Consider the following 19,271-nt stretch of genomic DNA (forward strand, 5'->3'; position numbering starts at 1 on the left):
AAAGACAGAGTGACAGAGAAAGATTGAGGGAGAGAAAGAGATAGATTTTTAGGTGCTGATTCACTCTCCAAAATGCCATGATTGTCGGGACTGGGCCAACCTGAAGCCAGGAGTCAGAACTCCATCCAGGTTTCCCATGTGGGTGTCAGGGACCCAAGCATTTGGACCACATTCCACTGCTTTCCCAGACACATTAGCAGGGAGCTGGACTGGAAGCAGAGCAGTCAGGACTTGAACTGGCACTCGGACATGGGATGTGCCACAGCACTGGCCCTTATCGCAGTTTCTTAACATAATGGCATTTTGATCTCTTCTTTTCCTATCATATTATCTCTTTTGCTTCATTTTTGTTTGTTTATTATATTGGCCGGGACCTCCACTCTCGTGTCTTGTTTGTTTATTGGCTGGGACCTCCAGTCTCGTGTCTTATTTGTTTATTGGCCAGGACCCCCAGTTCAGTGTTGAGTAGCGGCAGTGATGGTGCGCACTGGGGACTGTGTTTACACTTGAGATAATGAATGCTCTTGTTGCCCATGTTCTCACTTCTTTTTCTGTTGAACTGGCATTAAGCATTTTCAACATGGCTAGCTAAGGTTAACATACAGAACGTATCGTATTGGTAAGAGGACTCAGTCTCTACCTCATCAGAACTCTTACTTTCTGATTCAACTCCACCACATTTGCTATTGGTCACCCAGGAGGTCATATATTAAGAAGAACTGACTTTAAGAGTTGCAGCCATGAGTATTTTTTCTCTACCTGAGTGTTGGCTTCCTGAGAAATGTCTTATCACTAGAAATGCAAATTTAAATCTTTTGGTTTTCTTTTATTATTTTAATTTCTTGATGTGTTTTTCTTCAACTTTTTTTTTTATAGACTCCTATGAATCAAGCTTCAACCCGTTCCCACTGCATTTTCACTGTTCACTTGTCAAGCAAGGAACCAGGATCTGCAACCGTCCGACATGCCAAACTCCACTTGGTGGACCTGGCTGGTTCAGAGCGAGTGGCAAAGACTGGCATCGGGGGGCAGCTTCTAACCGAGGCCAAGTACATTAACCTGTCACTTCATTACTTAGAACAGGTGAAATGGGTGGATGCTGTGTCTCAGGCATTCCCCTAGCGTTTCATTTTGCTTTGTTATGTTTCCATATACTGTGGTGAAATATACACAACTTCGGTGATATACTTTGTTTATCTATTCCTATGCTGATGGATACTTGGGGGTTTCTACCCACTGACTGTTAGGAGTATGGCAGCTAGAAACATTGGTGTATCCACTAGCATCTGGTACATACCGTTTCCTTTGTAAATCACAGTCGCCCTACATTGTAAGCGTTATTATCCTCATCCTAGGGATTTCAAAATGCAAGTCTTCCCAAGGTCTCACCAGTGTTAATCAGCTGGTGAGAATTTAAACCTAGATTTGCTTGGCTCCAAAGCCTATTATGTCTTTTTTCATTTATTGTCTTCCTGCAGTGTTGTGTTTATTGTATTAGGGGGTTTGAATGTAGGTTATAAATGAACTCTGGTTGCCTGTTTTTCCAAGTTAAAAGATGAACTATGGGAACATAGCTCAGAGAAGGTCAACATTCTCAGCTTCCAGTGACTTTATCTGGTCAGTAATTCTGGCCCTGCACTCGTTTTCTTAGCCTTTGCTTTTGCTCTGTACCTCCATCTCAAGTTGACCACAAGCCACCCCAGTTTTAATTGTCCGAATTTGACTCTATGGGCAGAGAAAGCTCATCTGAATTTAGCTGTATAAATAGTCAAAAAAAAAAAAAACTTCATTTTTTTAAAATGAATGGATTAAATCAGATGATTTCTCAAGTGTCTTTCAGCTCTGAATAAAAATGTTGTGAGTTGAATGTTAAAGATGTCAACTACTTCCAAATTCTAAACAAAAAAAAAAAGGAGAGGAGAGAAATAACATGTTTTTTTTTTTTTTTTTAAATTGGATGGAGAAGCACTGAGAATATTGGTGAGGCAGAAGAACTTGTTAATGAATGTTGGTGGCTAAAATGTTTGAGAAAAAAATTTTTTCAAATAGCCTAATGAACTCTTTTGAGACTGATAATGTTGTTCCGATGATAAATGCGTTGGTTGAAGAAGTGGATTGAGAGAAGCCCAGGGGACTCTGAACAAGGAGCCCACAGTTAGTCTCCGACCACATGGGTTCCAGTACTGCAGAGCCCAGGGATGAGGGTCTGCGTGGCACTCAGATCATTGTAGTGTTTTTGCCAAGAGTCAGCATTCCTGGGCTCTTCCTTGCTCCACTACTCCACACTACTTACATTTAACAGAGCTTTTTACTTAATAGGACTCTTACAGAACAATGCCAGGAAAACATAATGGCCTGCATTCAAAGTGCTTTATTTCAAAGACATGGATCTGCTTGCTTCAGATGATAGCACTGTCTGTTTTAATTTCCATTCTGTCCATCTGTTCATACAAAAGTAGATTCATCATTTGGATCAAACTTGCCATCAGTCATAATCACTCAAGAATGGTTCTGCCCCCAGTCCTTCTTTTCCTTCATTCTACGAGCCCTTCGCAAGCTGCTACTTGTCACAAAAGCTGTTCCTCTCCTCACTCTCATCTCTTCAAAATTCTTGTCACATCAGCCCCAGGTCACAGTCTTGGTGGCCACATGGCATCTGATTTTCTACTACCAATTTATTCACCTAACAGATATTTCTAAGGACCCAGAATGTGCCAGCCACTGTGCTGGGCACTGGCGTGCAGTGGTGAACAGATAGAAACAGTCCTTGCCCCAAAGATCCAGTTCAGTGTAGAGAGATGTGAATTAGATAAGCGGTCATTGAGGATGTGGCCATCATCCAGGTGAGAGCCGTGAAGAGAAAGGGACAGCAGGGAGGAGAGCTCCTAATGAGAGTCTGAGTAAGACTGAGGAGGTGAGAGTGAGATAAGGTAAGAGTGACAGCTCTCTGGGGGCATGATACTAAGCAGAGCCTTGAAGAATGAGTGGGAGTGAGCCAGACAAGGGTGGGTGTTAGAGCAGGTCAGGCTTGGGAAGTGTCAGCCAATCAGCTCCTCGCTCCATTCCCGGGGGTGGGGAGGTGGGAGGGACTGGTTCACTTAGGGGCTCAGTGACATTCACATGTCATTGACCCTTGGCTCTCTGAATATAATTTATCTGTTCCATTTTCACCCACTGCACCGCTCCAGCTGTTCACTGTTTACACTGATATCCGAGTGTCTACAGGAAAGGAGGAGGCTCAGCCTAAGACAACAGAGAGAGGAGAGATTAGCAAGAGCAGATAGGAGAACACAAATACAGGAGAACTGTAAGGACATGGATATGTGGGCTTGAGTAAGTCTAGGAGTAGCTGTCACAGAGCAAATAGGCAGGTAGAAGAGCAGTTTTAGAATTTCAGAAAGAAAAATAAGAGGGACCCAGGGAGTACAAAGAAATCAGAATTTTTTAAAAAGATTAATTTATTTGAAAGGCAGAGTTACAGAGAAAGAGGGAGAGAGCTTCCATCCACTGGTTCACTCCACAGTGGCCACAATGGCTGGGGCTGAGCCAGGCTGAAGCCAAGAGCCAGCAGCTTCTTCTGGGTCTCCTGTATAGGTGGCATGGGCCCAAATACTTGGACCATCTTCTGCTGCTTTCCCAGGTACATTAGCAGGGAGCTGGATAAGAGCAGTGGGGACTCTAACCTGTACTCATAGGGCATGCCAGTGTCACAAGTGGCATTGTGCCATAATGCCGATCCCAAGAACAGTTTTTAATAATGAGAAGATACTTAATGAAATAAAAAAATTCAAGAGCTTTATAATCAAATTATGTTGTACTTTATTGTGGGACTAACGATACTTGGAAGGAGTATCTTCTAACACGATGTACTTCAATTAATTTCATTTATTCATTCATCAACAGATTATGAATGAGTTTCCACGGGGTGCTGTGAGATGTCAGGCAGTGGGATAAATGTATTTCTGAAAAGGAATCTGTCGTCTGTTATCCAGCACATGAACGTAGCACACACACAAATCCTCTCCTACAGCAAGATACATGCTATAATAGAACCCTGTAGAAGTCCTGGTTGTTCACTTAGGTCCTCTCTCAGTTGCAGTGTGTAAGACAGAGTTGGAATGTGAAATGGTTTGGTGACCTGTCTCACACTAATGAGCCTACACTGGTTTTGGAAACTGGGAACTGTGCATGGAATTGCCCTCCTGACTGGCGCCGAGACCCCCACACCTGCTGGAAGCATAGGGCTCTCAGAGTCGAATGCACCTTACCATGCGCATAAATAAATCACCTCGTGTTTGTCAAAGTAGTTTTGGTTTTTGCGGTGCCCTCTGTGCTTGCAGTACTTTTTCCAAAAAGTTTTCCTCAAAAACATTTTCAGCCACAGTAGCAGGGTGCAGTTTGGCCCTAGACGTCAAGTCCACGGAGGGAAAAGGACAGAAGCATACATGTCTGCCCTAACCACAAGCCTCCCATAGTGCCCCCGCTGTGACCCACAGTCCCTGTGGAACGTCAGGTGGGAAACCACCAGGAATGCACACTGTCTGCTCCCTCGCTGCACAGGAACCCAACTCCGGGCTGCCTGCAGCCAGTTACCCAACAGTAGTGGCCTACTCAGGGTCTCAGTGTCCGCTGGCCTGCCGCTGAAGGCATCGTGTGTTCAGGAGAAAAACCGATGGGCCAGTACCGCATGGAAGCACTCCGAGTCTGTCTCAGTTTTCAGAGGGTAGTCTTCCAGGCCCTTCAAGCTCATCATACGAAAGTCTCTAATTCATTAAGTAGTAAACCTAAACCGGCACAGTTTCCAAGTACTTGGAGAAATCCCCAAGGATAATGTTGGGCTTCACTCTTTGTTGCTTAAAGACAGCCCTTAAGAACGTTTGTCATTGTATTTACACGTGAAATCACAAATGCAAATAGACCTTCCATGTGCCCTTCAGGAGATCATTTGGTTCCTGCCCAGCAGAGAGCCCACAGCAGCCTCTTTCCCAAATACCTGCCATTTCTGGGTCATTCTGCAGTTCTCTATCTGCTCCAGGTGGGCTGGGCTTATGGTGCTCCCACGGTTCCTTCAGAGCTGGCCAGACACCTGCTCAGGGTCCCTTCCAGAGAAGTGGCCCAGGACTGGGTCGGAATGGCTAAAGCAAGTAAGTCTCCAGAGGGATCACAAAGGACATTTCCAGAAGGCTCCTGCACAACACTGGAAATTATCTATGTGGATCTTTAAAATAGTTCTGCAAGACAAGCATTCTTTTTTAAGATTTTATTTATTTATTTATTTATTTATTTGAGAGATAGAGTTACAAACAGAAAGAGAGATAGAGAAAGGTCTTCCACCCAGTGGTTCAAATCAGAGCTGGGCTGTTCCGAAGTCAGGAGTTTCTTCTGGGTCTCCCATGTGGGTGCAGGAGTCCAAGCACTTGGGACATCTTCTACTGCTTTCCCAAACCATCAGCAGAGAGCTGTATTGAAAGAGGAGCAGCCAGGACTCAAATTGGCACCCATACGGGATGCCGGCATTTCAGGTAGAGGCTTAGCCTCTACACCACAGCGCCAGCCCCCAGACAAGCATTCTAATCTCACTTTTACAGATAAGGAAACTGAGGCTAAAAAAATGTAAGAGATTTGCCCAAGATCATGCAAGTGGGGAAGTTGGACTCTGACTTCAGATTCTTCACTTTTTAAGACCATATTTTCTAATTTATAATCCCATTTTGAGTCTTAATTCTTCTTAACAACTATAGAACCCTTTCTGGGGGGGGGGGGTCATTGGAGTGACCTCTGCAATATCTATCCCAGGGAGTAGCAGCCAAGAGCCTGTCTCAGCTCTGTGAGCAGACCCTGCCTGGTCTAAGTGCATTAGAGCCTATCTTTCTCTTGGCTAGAGTGATTGATTCAAGGGTGAGCCCAGATCCCACGTCAGTCCCTAGTGAAGTTCAGGACTTTTGCTGAATGATTAGAGAAGAAGAGTGCTTTCTCATCTGGGTTATGAATAAAGAAGTATATGATACCAGGGCATCTGGCAGCCATACTGTGCTGATGAGGAGAATCTGACTTCCACCACAAGGATGATAATAGAGCAGAGATGTGAGGAAAAAGTAAGTCACTGGTGGTGGCATGCAACTTTTGGGCCATTTCTAATCTAAAGCCCTTCATAGTTTGATTACAGTAGCCAATACAATTCCCTTATGATTGAAACCAATTTGTTACATTTTCTGCTAATTGAAACCAAAAGCAAATTCATCAACACATCATTTACTTTAATATCAAGAGGAAGTTTAGGGAGCGATTCTCCTTTTATTTTAAAAGATTTTATTTATTTATTTATTTGGAGGTAGGCTTATAGACATAGAGAGGGAGAGACAGACAGGTCTTCCATCTGCTGGTTTGCTCCCAAGATGGCCACAATAGCCAGAGCTGAGCTGATCCAAAGTCAGGAGCCAGGAATTTCTTCTGGGTCTCCCACATGGGTGCAGGGGCCCAGGCACTTGGGCCGTCTTCCACGGCTTTCCCAGGCCACAGCAGAGAGCTGGATCAGAAGAGGAGCAGTCAGGACTTGAACTGGAGCACATATGGGATGCCAGCGCTGCAGGCAGAGGATTAGCCCACTATACCACAGTGCCAGCCCCACCCCACCCCTTTTTAAGATTTTATTTATTTATTTGAGAGGTAGAATTACAGACAGAGAGGGAGAGATAGAAGAGAGAGGGTATTCTCTTTTTTGTCATCTAACTCATAATACCTTTGTGAGTAGAAAAGATACCAATATTGTTTCCTAGAGCAAGGGAAAAAGAGTAACTATTGTTTTTAAAAAGCATTTCGGAATACTCAGAGAATTGTTAGACACTCAGCTGATGGTTAGTAAATAATCATGTCACACTCTCTACACATCAGTTAGACCAGCCCTTGTTTGGGATGGTATCTGGTATTTGGGCCTGCTTTGCCTGTTTCAGATATTTAATTTGTCATTTTGGCCCTCAGGGCCTGGAGCTCCGCTAGCATCCCTTGCCACTCAGACTTGGGTCTGTGATATTCCCCACTTCCTTTCCAGTTACATGGAAACTGAATTCTCCCAAATCTCATCCCACAGTAAGGGCCTCCCTAGGTAAAACTAATCCATCTACTCATTCATTCATCTAAAACAATTTATTGAGCACATGTTGTATTAGCCAAATTTCTTAGTGCACTGTAGCTATTTTAAGCAGCATAGAGTTTGTTAAATATAAAGACTCTAAAGAAAAGTCAGCAGACCGGGCTTGGATGCTACCCAGCTGGGAGCAGAGCAAACAGGAATGCACTTCTAACACCAATGACCCGCTCTGTGAAATAGGACTCAGGACTTGCCAACTGGGGCTTGAAGTTCTGGATTCCAGAAACTTCCCCACAGTTGCCTCAGAAGAACCAGATACCTCAGCTACCTTGTTCTCCCACAGACCAAATCCTCTTTATGGCCATTCCCTCTCATAGCTCACCCCCAAAATCCCACTGCATGAGTTGCAGAAGAGGGTAGGAAACGGAGTTTGCCCGAAGTCAGACCAGAATGAGATGATCATAAGAGCTGAGTGAAGCCATGTAGTTTCTGCCGCATGTTGGCACTGTTCTAGGCCACGGCGCTAGAGCTGAGAATGAGGGACAACACCTCTGGCCTTGCAGAGTAGAAAGTCTATCCGGAAGCAGTTGACAGCAAGCAAATAAATATAATTTAAAATAGCGTATAAGTGCTAGAAGAAAAGAGAGTGCTGGCCTAGAGACTAGGGTGTAAGATTTGATGCGGTGTTCAGGGAAAGCCCTTGTGAGGAGACAATACTTTTTTTGTTTTGTCTAAAGATTTATTTTATTTATATGGAAGACAGAGTTACAGAGACAGGTAGAGACAGGGGGTGAGAAGAGTCTTCCATTCACTGGTTCACTTCCCAAATGGTCGCGATGGCCGGATCTGAGCTGATCTGAAGCCAGGAGCCAGGAGCTTCTTCTGGGTCTCCCACATGGGTTCAGGGGTCCAGGGACTTGAGCCATCTTCTACTGCTTTCCCAGGCCATAGCAGAGAGCTAGGTCGGAAGCAGAGCAGCTGGGACTTGAACAGGTGCCCCTATGGGATCTGGCGCAGCAGGCCGGGGCTTTAACCCGCTGAGCCACAGCACTGACCAGGAGACAACATTTGAGCAAAGACTGGAATGACACGAAGCAGGAAGCTGTGCAAAAATCTGGGACAGAAGCATTGTGGGTAAAAGGGATAGCAAGTTCCAAGGCTGTGATGTGGGGCCAAGCTTGGCACATTGGGCCGATAGCAGGAAGGCCAGTGCAGGAAAGAGGGTCATGCAGCAGGCGAGGCTCTGTTGAAGCTGGGTTATGATACCAAGTGTACTGGGAAGCTGCTCGAAAGTTGTAAGCAGCGGAATGACCAGATGAAGCTCACGATTTATAAAGATCCCTCTGGCAGCATAAAGAGAACAGATCCTACAAAGCAGTCAGAGACTCACTGAAAACCTTGGGAAGCTGTCCAAGCAGGGGACTAGAGAGGCCATGCCAGAGAGGTGGGGAGAGGCGACAAGAAGTGACCCAATCTTCAGTTAAGTTCTGTGGGAAAACCTGAGAGAAATTGCCAGTGGGTTGGATCTTGGAGGTGAAGATGGCTCAGGGCGAGGCCCAAGGTTTTGGCCTCAGCAGCTAAGTGGATGGTGGTGTTGTTAATAATGATGAGGAAGGCCTGCAAGGAAGTCAGGCTTGGAGGGAGAGGGGAAGAGAAAATCAGGAACAGAAACCCAGGTGGAGGCAGTTTCCACGAAGACAGCTGCTCAGGGAAAAGGCTGAGACTGGTACTATAAATTTTTTTAAAGATTTATTTTATTTATTTGAAAGAGTTACAGAGAGAGGTAGAGACAGGGAGAGAGAGGTCTTCCATCCACTGGTTCACTCCCCAGATGGCCACAATGGCTGGAGCTGGGCTGATCCAAAGCCAGGAGCCAGGATCCTCTTCCAGGTCTCCCACATGGGTGCAGGGGCCCAAGGACTTGGACCATCTTCTACTGTTATCCCAGGGCATAGCAGAGAGCTGGATCGGAAGAAGAGCAGCAGGGACTAAAACCAGCGCCCATATGGGATGCCAGCACTTCAGGCCAGGGCTTTAACCCTCTGCGCCACAGCACCAGCCTCCTGGTACTATAAATTGACATGTGGTCAACACACACATGCACTTTTTAAAAGCCAGGGGATAGGATGAGATTACGTAGGGAGAGAATTGGATAATAAAATAAAAGAGGATCAAGTGCCCTGGAGCACTCCTTGTCTTATAATGTAGGAAGAAGAAAAGCAAGCATTCATCAATTCGTTTTTGCAGAAAGAGGAAAACCTGGAGAGTGTGGCACTGTGATTGGCAAATGGGCAAGGTGTTTCCTAGAGAACACGCCGAGTACCTGTGTTGAGTGATGGACTCAAAAGTCTAATCAAATGATGGTTTATGTCCTTGGTATAAATAGGTTGCTGGTGACCCTGGTGGGTGCCTTCTTAGTTTACTATCAGAATGGGAGCAATCCAGATGAGAGAATTTGGTGCAGTAGAGAGAGGCGGTGAGTGTGGGAGCAAAGTAGATGAGAGCAGAAGCGGGAGAGGGTGGACAGTAGCAGAAGGAGGGGCAGTGCGCCCAGGGCATGCATTTAGAAGCATGAGTAGCCTTGGTGCATCTAGTGGGGAGGTGGTCATCGGCTCAAACTGAAGCTGGGGAGAGACGAGGCTGGATAGAGGTTTGGAGAAAAAGGTGATTTTTGATAAAGATCACGGAATTGCTGGTTTGTAGTGACATCTGTGGTCCTGCATTTAAATCAAGACTAGCAAGAGAGTTGGATGTTTTTGTTCAAATAGCCTTCAAAAAACAATGCTCCCATCTGGTTTTATAAGAGGTTCTGGTGATGGGACTAACATACCTGGGAGGAGAAAAGACTAGAACAATGGTAGGTGTTGGCAGAGGCATTTTCAGAAGCCAGGACCTTGGGGGGTCCCTGAAGACACATTCTGTGAGTGGACAATTCCTGCTACTTTGCACTGGACATCCTAGCACTAGATTAATCTTCCCAGGATAATTCTGAGGCCTTGGTCTTCCCTTTACAGACAACTCCAGCAGCCTTTCATTCCATCCATCATCCATCTAGTACCTTCCTGTTAAATATCTAAGAAACTCAGGGGGAGTAAGATAAGCAAGCTTGAGTTGAACCAGGCCATCACATATAGAAAACACCTGTAGAGGGGCTGGCACTGTGGCGTAGTGGGTAAGAGCTGCTGCCTGCAGTGCTGGCATCCCATATGGGCACCGGTTCAAGTCCTGGCTGCTCCACTTCTAATCCCACTCTCTGCTGTGGCCTGGGAAGGCAGTATAAGAGGGCCCAGGTCCTTGGGCCCCTGCACCCACATGGGAGACCTGGAAGAAGCTCCTGTCTCCTGGCTTCGGATTGGCGCAGCTCCGGCCGTTATGGCCATTTGGGAAGTAAACCAGTGGATGGAAGATCCCTCTCTCTCTGCCTCTGCCTCTCTGTAACTCTGCCTTTCAAATAAATAAATAAATCTTAAAAAAAAAACCCTATAAAGCACTTATTATGGGATAGTTATAACTCAAAATAACTGGCACATTTTAGCTTTTTTAACAATCCCAACTACCTATAGTTGGAGGCTGCTTTCATCACTGTCTTACAGAGGAAAAGCCTGAGGCAGAGATGCTGAGGGGCATGCCCTAGTATGACAAGGACTTGCCCCTAGACAATCTTGTACAGGATCTGGGCTTTCAACCTCCATCCTTGTGGGGAGCAACTCGGACTAGACTAAGTTACTGGAATTAAGACTTATTCTATGCATCTGCTCTCCCACAATATGGCGCTGGGAGAGGAGTAAACAGCTTCTACACAGCTGCCTCTCACCAACTTGACAAGCTGCAGGAGCTGCTCCTGATTGGAGGAGAGCAGCATGCTCGGCGTGTGGGTAGCAGAGTTGGGATTGGCGGAAGAGGACTATAAAGGAGGAGAGAGACAACATGCACCAGGAACATCTATCTGAAGGAACAGCTGAGCAGCCCCCGAGAGAGCCGGCTGGCCGGCGGTGTGCCGCTCCCCCGCGGAAGTGGGGAAAGTGGCAGGGGGAGTCACCCTTCCACGGAGGTGGAGGGACAGCAGCCAACCTGGGAAGAGCCGAGCAGACAAAAGAACAGCGCAGGGTTTAGTGTCGTTCCTCCGTGAATGGGGGAGCGACACATCCTCTGCTACTTCCCATACTCCTTATTTATTGTTCTGCCTCTTCTACCTTGAAGATGGATCATACAACACAGTTTGGTGGAATTAAAGTAATTTCAGGCAGGGCTGGTGTTATGGTATGGTGGGTAAAGCTGCCGCCTGCAATGCTGGCATCCCATGTGGATGTCAGTTCAAATCCCAGCTGTTCTACTTCCTATCCAGCTCCCTGCTAATGTCCTGGGCAAAGCAGCAGAAGATGTCCCAAGTATTTGGGCTCTTGCACCCATGTGGGAGAACGAGATGAAACACCTGGCTCCTGGCTTTGACCTGTCCCAGACCTGGCCAATGCGGCCATTTGGGGAGTGAACCAGCAGAAGAAAGATCTCTCTGTCTCTGTCTTTCTCTCTTTGTCTGTATCTGTCTCTGCTTCTCCTTCTCTGTAATTCTTTCAAGTAAACAATTGGTTTTTAAAAATTTTTAGTTAATTAGGCATGATTAACTCTTGTGTTTTTATAAAAATGTTCCAACAGCTGAAAACAGAATAATAGTCTATCCAATTCTATACACATTATTTCATCTGTCCAAAAATTACAGGGTTCACAGTGCTATATTTATGCTACATTTACTTTATTCCATCTTGACCACATTCATACCAAATATTATTGTTAAATATTTATTCTATGCCCTTGTTTTGGGTGTTACCCTCCATGTAGCTATAGTTTCTGTTTTTTCTGCTGTTGAAGTTGTTTGTCATGTGTGCATTTTCTGCTTTACCTCAGGTTATCATCGCCCTTTCGGAAAAACACCGTTCCCACATCCCCTATAGGAACTCCATGATGACCAGTGTCCTGAGAGACAGCCTCGGGGGGAACTGCATGACGACCATGATCGCCACGCTCTCTCTAGAGAAAAGGAATATTGACGTATGTTGGCCCTTCCCTCTGGGGATCTGAGTCTGGGTTTTCACTGCTTGTTTGTGAGATAAGCTGCGGGTCCTGGGTGGGTTTCCATCTTTGCAGCTGGGTTGAGCTCTGCCCTCAGAGGCAAATACCCTGTGCAGGAGTTCACAGCTTTGGGTTCTCTGCCGGCATTGTAATAACCCACCCACCCCGAGAATTGACATCACCTGGCACAGGATGGTTTGAAGGTCTCGTAAACACGTTTTGGAAGGCCTACTGATGGTTTTGTTCTCAGCCAGAGAAAGGAAAGAAGTGATCCAGGGCCGGCACTGCGGCTCAATAGGCTAATCCTCTGCCTGCGGCGCCGGCACATGGGGTTCTAGTCCAGGTCGGGGCGCCGGATTCTGTCCCGGTTGCTCCTCTTCCAAGTCCAGCTCTCTGCTGTGGCCAGGGAGTGCAGTGGAGGATGGCCCAAGTGCTTGGGCCCTGCACCCGCATGGGAGACCAGGAGAAGCACCTGGTTCCTGGCTTCAGATTGGTGCAGCGCCGGCCGCAGCACGCCTGCTGCAGCAGCCATTGAGGGATGAACCAACAGCAAAGGAAGACCTTTCTCTCTGTCTCTCTCTCTCTCTCACTGTCCATTCTGCCTGTCAATAAAAAAAAAAAAAAGAAAAAAAAAGAAAAAGAAAAAAAAGAAGAAGAAGTGATCCATCCGCTTCTTCTGCTCTGTTTTGCTCCTGATGACAAAGATCTGGAAACCTGAGAGGTGTCCCTAGAATATGTTCCTAGCTAGGTGGTGGGAGTGCAGCCCCCAGGAGGCTTTGGCCAGGCCTTCCCTGGCTGGCTTTAGAGACAGCTGGTGTTTCCTATGTTGTTGTGCAATGTGTACCATCCGTACAGCCCTCAAAGAGGAAACCAGGAAGCGGCAGGAGCTTCTGTAAACAAGGCCACGCACTTGACTGTCAGGTGCCTTGAAAAGCCTCTCTCTGGACTGTTGCAGATACTTATTTTGTAGTCTTTTATGTTTGTGGAGTATGGTATCTGCTATGATTATGATTCATACATGTGGTTCCGCTTTAGTAGATCAATAGTTGGACATTTTGTTAAATCATAACAAAATTTTGGGAGAAAATATCCTAGAGCAAATTTCCTTAATTTGGAAGCTTATGAGGGTGTTTTGAATAGTTTGTGGGAAATGGAATTTAAAAATTATATTGATGCAAAAATGTTTGAAATACATGCATAGTTTTTTCATAATGCACATTTTCTATGAAATTTTTAAAGAATCCCTCATGTGCATGGATTTTAATTTTTTTACATCCAATTTCCCAAGACATTTCATGTACCTTCATATTTCCTCACTGTGATGTTTTATGTACATCACTCATTGGGTATGTATCTTTTTTCTGTGAAAAAAATTTCATTTTGTCTACAGGGAAATCTCTCTATGCTATGGTATTTTAAGAAGGTGTTTTGCTTTGTTAGGAATCTATATCCACCTGCAGATTTGCACAGCGCGTGGCACTTATAAAGAATGAAGCTGTTCTTAATGAAGAAATTGATCCCAGATTGGTAAGCATATCAAAGTATATCAAAGATTAGTTACAACTTGGTGGAGGGGTGACTTACTCTGCACCAGGTGGTGTTCTGAGTATTAACTCTTTAATTCTCAAAACAAACTTATGAGTAGATGCCATCCCTCCCTCTACTGTATAGGTAACAAAACTGAGCCACAGAGATACTAACTTCCTCAGAGCCACAGTACCAATAGATAGCAAAGCCAGGATTCAAACACAGACCATCCTGTTGAGGGGTCAGTGGGCTTACCTCTAGCTCCCCCACTGCCCACTGCAAAGATATGCTGTGAGTCCTAAAGACTCCCACAATGGAATATTACACAATTTTTATTCATCAGGCCTCAGCCTTTCAAAAAGCTTCAATTTAACTTCCTAAAGGAAATAATAGACCAGTTTTAATAAAAGCTTATGAAGAAAGAAAACTCTTAATGGCTAATAAATAAAATCATATTTGCATAACCATCTTGTTACTTATTCCAGAGATTTTTAAAAGTTAATTATCAGTTTAATCCATGGAACAACCAGTAAGCTTCTAATTTTATAGGACTAAATCCTGCTTTATGAAAGCACTTTTTATGCAAAATAAATACAAGTTAAATGATTCAGCTACTCATTATAGTTACAAATTTCTTTCCTCCATTTTGTTAATTTTCTATAAATGAAATGCAACACTGAACCAACTCATACCAACATTGAAAGTATTGAAATAAAATATCTCAATTTTGTCAAATCCCATAATATTCTTCTTCAAATCACCCAGTTTTTTTTTTAATTTCACTGGGAAATAAACTAATGTAGGCTTAGAGAAATGTGAAATCTTATCAACTGTGCTTCATTTACAAATTTCTCAAATTCAAAAAAAATGTTCAAGTTCACTATTACTCATATCAGTTGCTTCCTCATTTGCCCTCTCTCCCTTGAAATCATTCCATGGAAGGATAGAGGGAAAGGGGCAGTTCACCCTGCTTGCACCAGGAGCAACAAGCACCCCTGTAGAATTCTGTCCAGGGGAAACCAGTGGGTGCTACAGGATCTCTTCCCGGTACCGGCCTGGCTCAGACACCAGCAGCGCCAGTGCTCTCCCTGGGAAGAGGACACAGAATGCAATGGCCTTGTTCAAGTGGAATTGAACTCCGAGGCCAACATTCTCTGTTGTCCCAACCCTGCCAGCAGCCTCTGGCCTTACCCTGCAGAATGAGAAACAGTAGCAGAGTTATCGATAGCCTGAAGACAAAAATTAGTTCATAATTTAAGGAAAATAAACACACTAGATGTTGGAGGACTTTTTTTTTCCCTTTAAATTCCTCTAGAGACATTCTTTGAAGGAACAGAAGGAATTTGGAGATAGGTGAACAATATCCTGTGTCTGATGTAGAGATTTAAAGACGAGAAATTCAGAGCCAAAAGCTAATAGCTGATAATTAAATAAATTTTGAGATCCTCTTCATGCAGAATAATCAGGCAATTAACAAGTGTTGTTTCCTGGTCTCTTGCATAATTGCTTCTAAAAACTGATATCACTGCTCATTATTTTATGTGCGGAGCTTTGACTGAAGCATAAGTGACAATTGCAAATTTGTCCTCAAACCCATCCAAGATATAGCCTGGGTGGGAGTTCCTACATCTTACTGTCAGGATTTAGTGGCAGCTGCGGAGCCAGCCTGTGCGATCAGGATCACCAGATTTGCTCTGCTCCATTTACAAGTGTGGGTGCCTCAGACCGATGAGGTACTGGAAGAACCTTGACCAAGCTCATAGTATCCCAGACATGTGCTGAAATCTTGTAAGGACGGCCCCAATTCCAGAGTCCCTGCAGGAGTCTCATGGGAGGTGTGTCTGTTCTAAGCTTAAAACCATGAAAATCTGGCTAAGTTTTGAGATTTCTATTCAATAAGATTAAAAAAAAATTGGTGTTAGATTTGACTTTGAAAGCCTTAGAAGTAGAAAATATGCATCAATATTCATTTTTTTTTTTTTTGACAGGCAAAGTTAGACAGTGAGAGAGACAGAGAGAAAGGTCTTCCCTCTGTTGGTTCACTCCCCTAACGGCCGCTATGGCCGGCGCTGCGCCAATCCGAAGCCGGGAGCCAGGTGCTTCCTCCTGGGCTCCCATGGGGTGCAGGGCCCAAGCACTTGGGCCATCCTCCACTGCACTCCCGGGCCACAGCAGAGAGCTGGACTGGAAGAGGAGCAACCAGCACAGAATCCGGCACCCCAACTGGGACTAGAACCTGGAGTGCCGGTGCCGCAGGCGGAGGATTAGCCTAATGAGCCATGGTGCTGGCCTGTATCAATATTCATTTAATAGAGGAAAGTGCAAATGAATGACTTTCATGGTTTTTGTCTGAAGACTTTCATTCTGCCTGTCTTGGTGATTCTGAGAATGTTTTTCAAAACCAGAAAGCCAACAAAACCCACACAATCCTAGGCATTTAAATACATTTCCAGGAGCGGTGACATGTTCAAAGTACTCACTATCAAGTTCTTTTGTACGCCTGCTCCTCTTGATGTGGTCTGGATAACCTGCTACTCTCCAATAAAAAACTCCATAGAGAAGCTTCCTTGAAATACTTAGATGAGTTTGGAAGGAAGTAAGGGGCTTTTCCAGAAACAAAGCTGATGCCGAAGTTGTCCTGGGGTACAGGGTAAAGGGGGTTGGAACAAGGGAATGGAAGTCAAAGCCCTGAGACTCAGCAAGGTGAGTGCTGCGCCTAAAACACGGGCTCCTCTCCCAGGTGTGACACGGCCCAGGTGAACCAGGGAAGGCTCTTCCCTCTGGCATAGGGAAATATTGGGACAGCTGATTTCCCTTACCCTGGACTCTGGATAGAACAAAAAGTAACTTCTCTGAAAATACAAAGCCCTGGGTTTCGAAGTTCACATTTACACAACCCCCTTAGTCTGGTAATCCCTAGTGAAAGTGAACACAGCTCAGGAAAAGAGAGGGAGGGGAGAGGGAAGGGGAGGGGGAGGGAGGAGGGGAGAGAAGGGAAGAAGGGAGAGTTGAGGGGAGGAAAATAAGGAGGAAGGGAGGGTGCAGGAAAGGGAGGAAGGGAGGGAGAGGAGAAGGGAAGGGAAGGTGAGGCCAGACCCAGTTCGGTTTCTTAAAATTTTAAGTAAAAAAAAATAAAAGCTGAATTTAGACTGCTAATTTTTATCTTAGGAATCCTGTATTGTAAGTTAATTACAAGCTGTGCCTACATGGTCTCAATTGTACCCTGATACGATAAATCCTAACCTAGTTGGGTTTATTTGGGAAATTTAAGGGTAATGCATCACTAGAAAATACGTCAATGCATAGGGGAAAAAAAGCAGGAATAATTAAAATCGAATTTAGGATAATGATGCAAAAATCCTTTAGGAAAGCCTATAGAGGGGTGCTGATTTCAAAGGGGTCTTAATGTTTTATTTTTCAAGTGGTAGATGCATAAGTGTTAAATATTCTCCTATACTGTCTGGTATATCTGAAATAATTCATACTAAAGAACTAGCTGGGGCCACCTGCAGTGCCGGCATCCCATATTGGCGCCGGTTTGAGTCCCGGCTGCTCCACTTCCAATCCAGCTCTCTGCTGTGGCCTGGGAAAGCAGTAGAGGATGGCCCAAGTCCTTGGGCCCCTGCACCCATGTGTGAGACCTGGAGGAAGCTCCTGTCTGCTGGCTTCAGATCGGCGCAGCTCCTGCCATTGCAGCCATCTGGGAGGTGAACCAGTGGATGTAGAACCTCTCTATCTCTCCTCTCTCTCTCTGTCACTCTGACTTTCAAATAAATAAATAAATCTAAAAAAAAAAAAAAAGAACTAGCCACATGAATTAAGGTGATCTTTACCTTTGCAGTTTAAAAGAGAAAAATTATGTGGTCTCATAACTAGTTGCAGAAAAAGTATTTGATAACATTAAACATTTATACTTCCAAAAGACTCATTAAACTGTGAATATGAATGCATATCTTTTTTTAAGATTTATTTATTTATTTGAAAGACAGACTTAGAGAGAGAGAGAGGGAGGGAGATCTTCCATCCACTGGTTCATTCCCCAAATGGCTATAACAGCTATAGTTGGGCTGATCTGAAGCCAGGAGCCTGAAGCTTCTTCTAGGTCTCCCACTTGGGTGCAGGGGCTCAAGCACTTGGCCTTCTTCCACTGTGTCCCAGGCACATTAGCAGGGAGCTTGGTTGGAAGTGGAGCAGCTGGGACTTGAACTGGCGCCTGTATGGGATGCCAGTGCTGCTACTCCACAACACTGGCCCCAAATGCATATCTTTAAACTGACTAAGGGTATCACTGAAAAGTACAGTAAACATAATTTTAAAGGTAAAATGTTATAATGAATAAGACAAGAATAGTTTAGAGTTATACTTGGAAGACCTAGCTAGCACAATGAGAAAGAAATAAAATATATATTAGGATGAGAAAAGAAGAAAAAATGTCTATCATTTATTAAAAGATTAATTATTTGAAATGCAGATGGATGATGGATAGGAGGAGAGCCAGAGAGAGGGAGACAGAGATCTCTTCCATCCACCATTCACTCCCCAAATGGCCACAATAGTGCAGGCTGCGCCAGGCCAAAGCCAGGAGCTAGAAACTCCATCCAGGTCTCCCTTGAGGTTGCAGGGCCCCAAGCAACCACTGCTTTTCCAGGAGCATCAGCAGGGAGCTGGATTAGAAGTAGAGCAGCTGGGACTTGGACTGGTGCTCTGATGTGGGCGGCCAGCATGGCAAGCAATGGCTTAACCTCCTGGGCCACAATGCCAGCCCTTATTTGCAAATGATTTTATTACTTATACAGAACATCCAAGGGTATTTAATAATAAAACCCCAAAATGTTCAAAAAATTATTTGATACATAATCTTCCAGAAGCCAATGATTAGAAACCATAATTTTACAAAAATTCTGTTTACAGCATCAACAAAAACTTTTAGATTCTTGGTATAATATCTAATTAGAGAAGTAAGATATTTATAGAGAAAATTTAAATCCCCATCAGAAGAAATCAGTGTTCCTCAGTGAGATGATTCAATATTATAATTCAGTAAGACTTACCTTTTAATTAAATGTAATTAAACGTAATCCCAGTTAAAAGTAAAGGAAACCCATTGGTAGAATCTGATGAGCTGCATCTGAAATTTATATGAAGGAGTAAATGGCCAAGAATAGGCAAGTATATCTTGAACAGGATCAGGAAAGAAGGAGATTGTCTTATCTAACTGCCAGAACTATTTAAGATAACAGTAATTGAAACAAGTGGTGTTGCCATACTTATTGTCAAATAGAGAAATGTTTTCAACTAATAGCCTCGAAACAGACACACAGGCATGTAGAAACGTATAATATAAACAAAAATATTGTGTGGTTATCCTTATAAAAATAAATTTTGATCCCTATCCCATACCTTATACAAAATAAAACCCACCTAAATGTGAAAAACAAAGCTTTGAATTTCTTTATGTTGTACAAAAGGAAGACAGATAGATTATATTGAGACACAGAAGTTTCATTTAACCAAAAGAACACCACAGAGTGAAAGTCATGACATAGATTAGGAGAAAATTGGCAGAAACTAAAGAGCCTCCAATATCACA

The 19,271-nt window shown here is 44.3% G+C and overlaps 1 protein-coding gene across 8 annotated transcripts in view; it reads left to right on the top strand.

The window, feature by feature from the left end:
• KIF6 (kinesin family member 6) overlaps positions 1-19,271 on the top strand; it is a 437,691-nt gene that overhangs the window by 160,217 nt on the left and 258,203 nt on the right. For 4 of the 8 annotated variants that reach the window (XM_051854771.2, XM_070074109.1, XM_070074110.1 and 1 more), the window contains 3 exons: positions 877-1,049; positions 11,990-12,133; positions 13,595-13,681. In XM_051854771.2, the coding sequence (XP_051710731.2) occupies positions 877-1,049; positions 11,990-12,133; positions 13,595-13,681 (404 nt within the window). Of the gene's footprint in view, positions 1-876; positions 1,084-11,989; positions 12,134-13,594; positions 13,682-19,271 lie in introns of all 8 variants that reach the window. The other 4 variants (XM_008262871.4, XM_070074112.1, XM_051854770.2 and 1 more) reach the window with 2 other exon arrangements.

This window comes from Oryctolagus cuniculus, chromosome 5, assembly GCF_964237555.1.
Source record: "Oryctolagus cuniculus chromosome 5, mOryCun1.1, whole genome shotgun sequence".
NCBI classification, from domain to species: Eukaryota; Metazoa; Chordata; class Mammalia; order Lagomorpha; family Leporidae; genus Oryctolagus; species Oryctolagus cuniculus.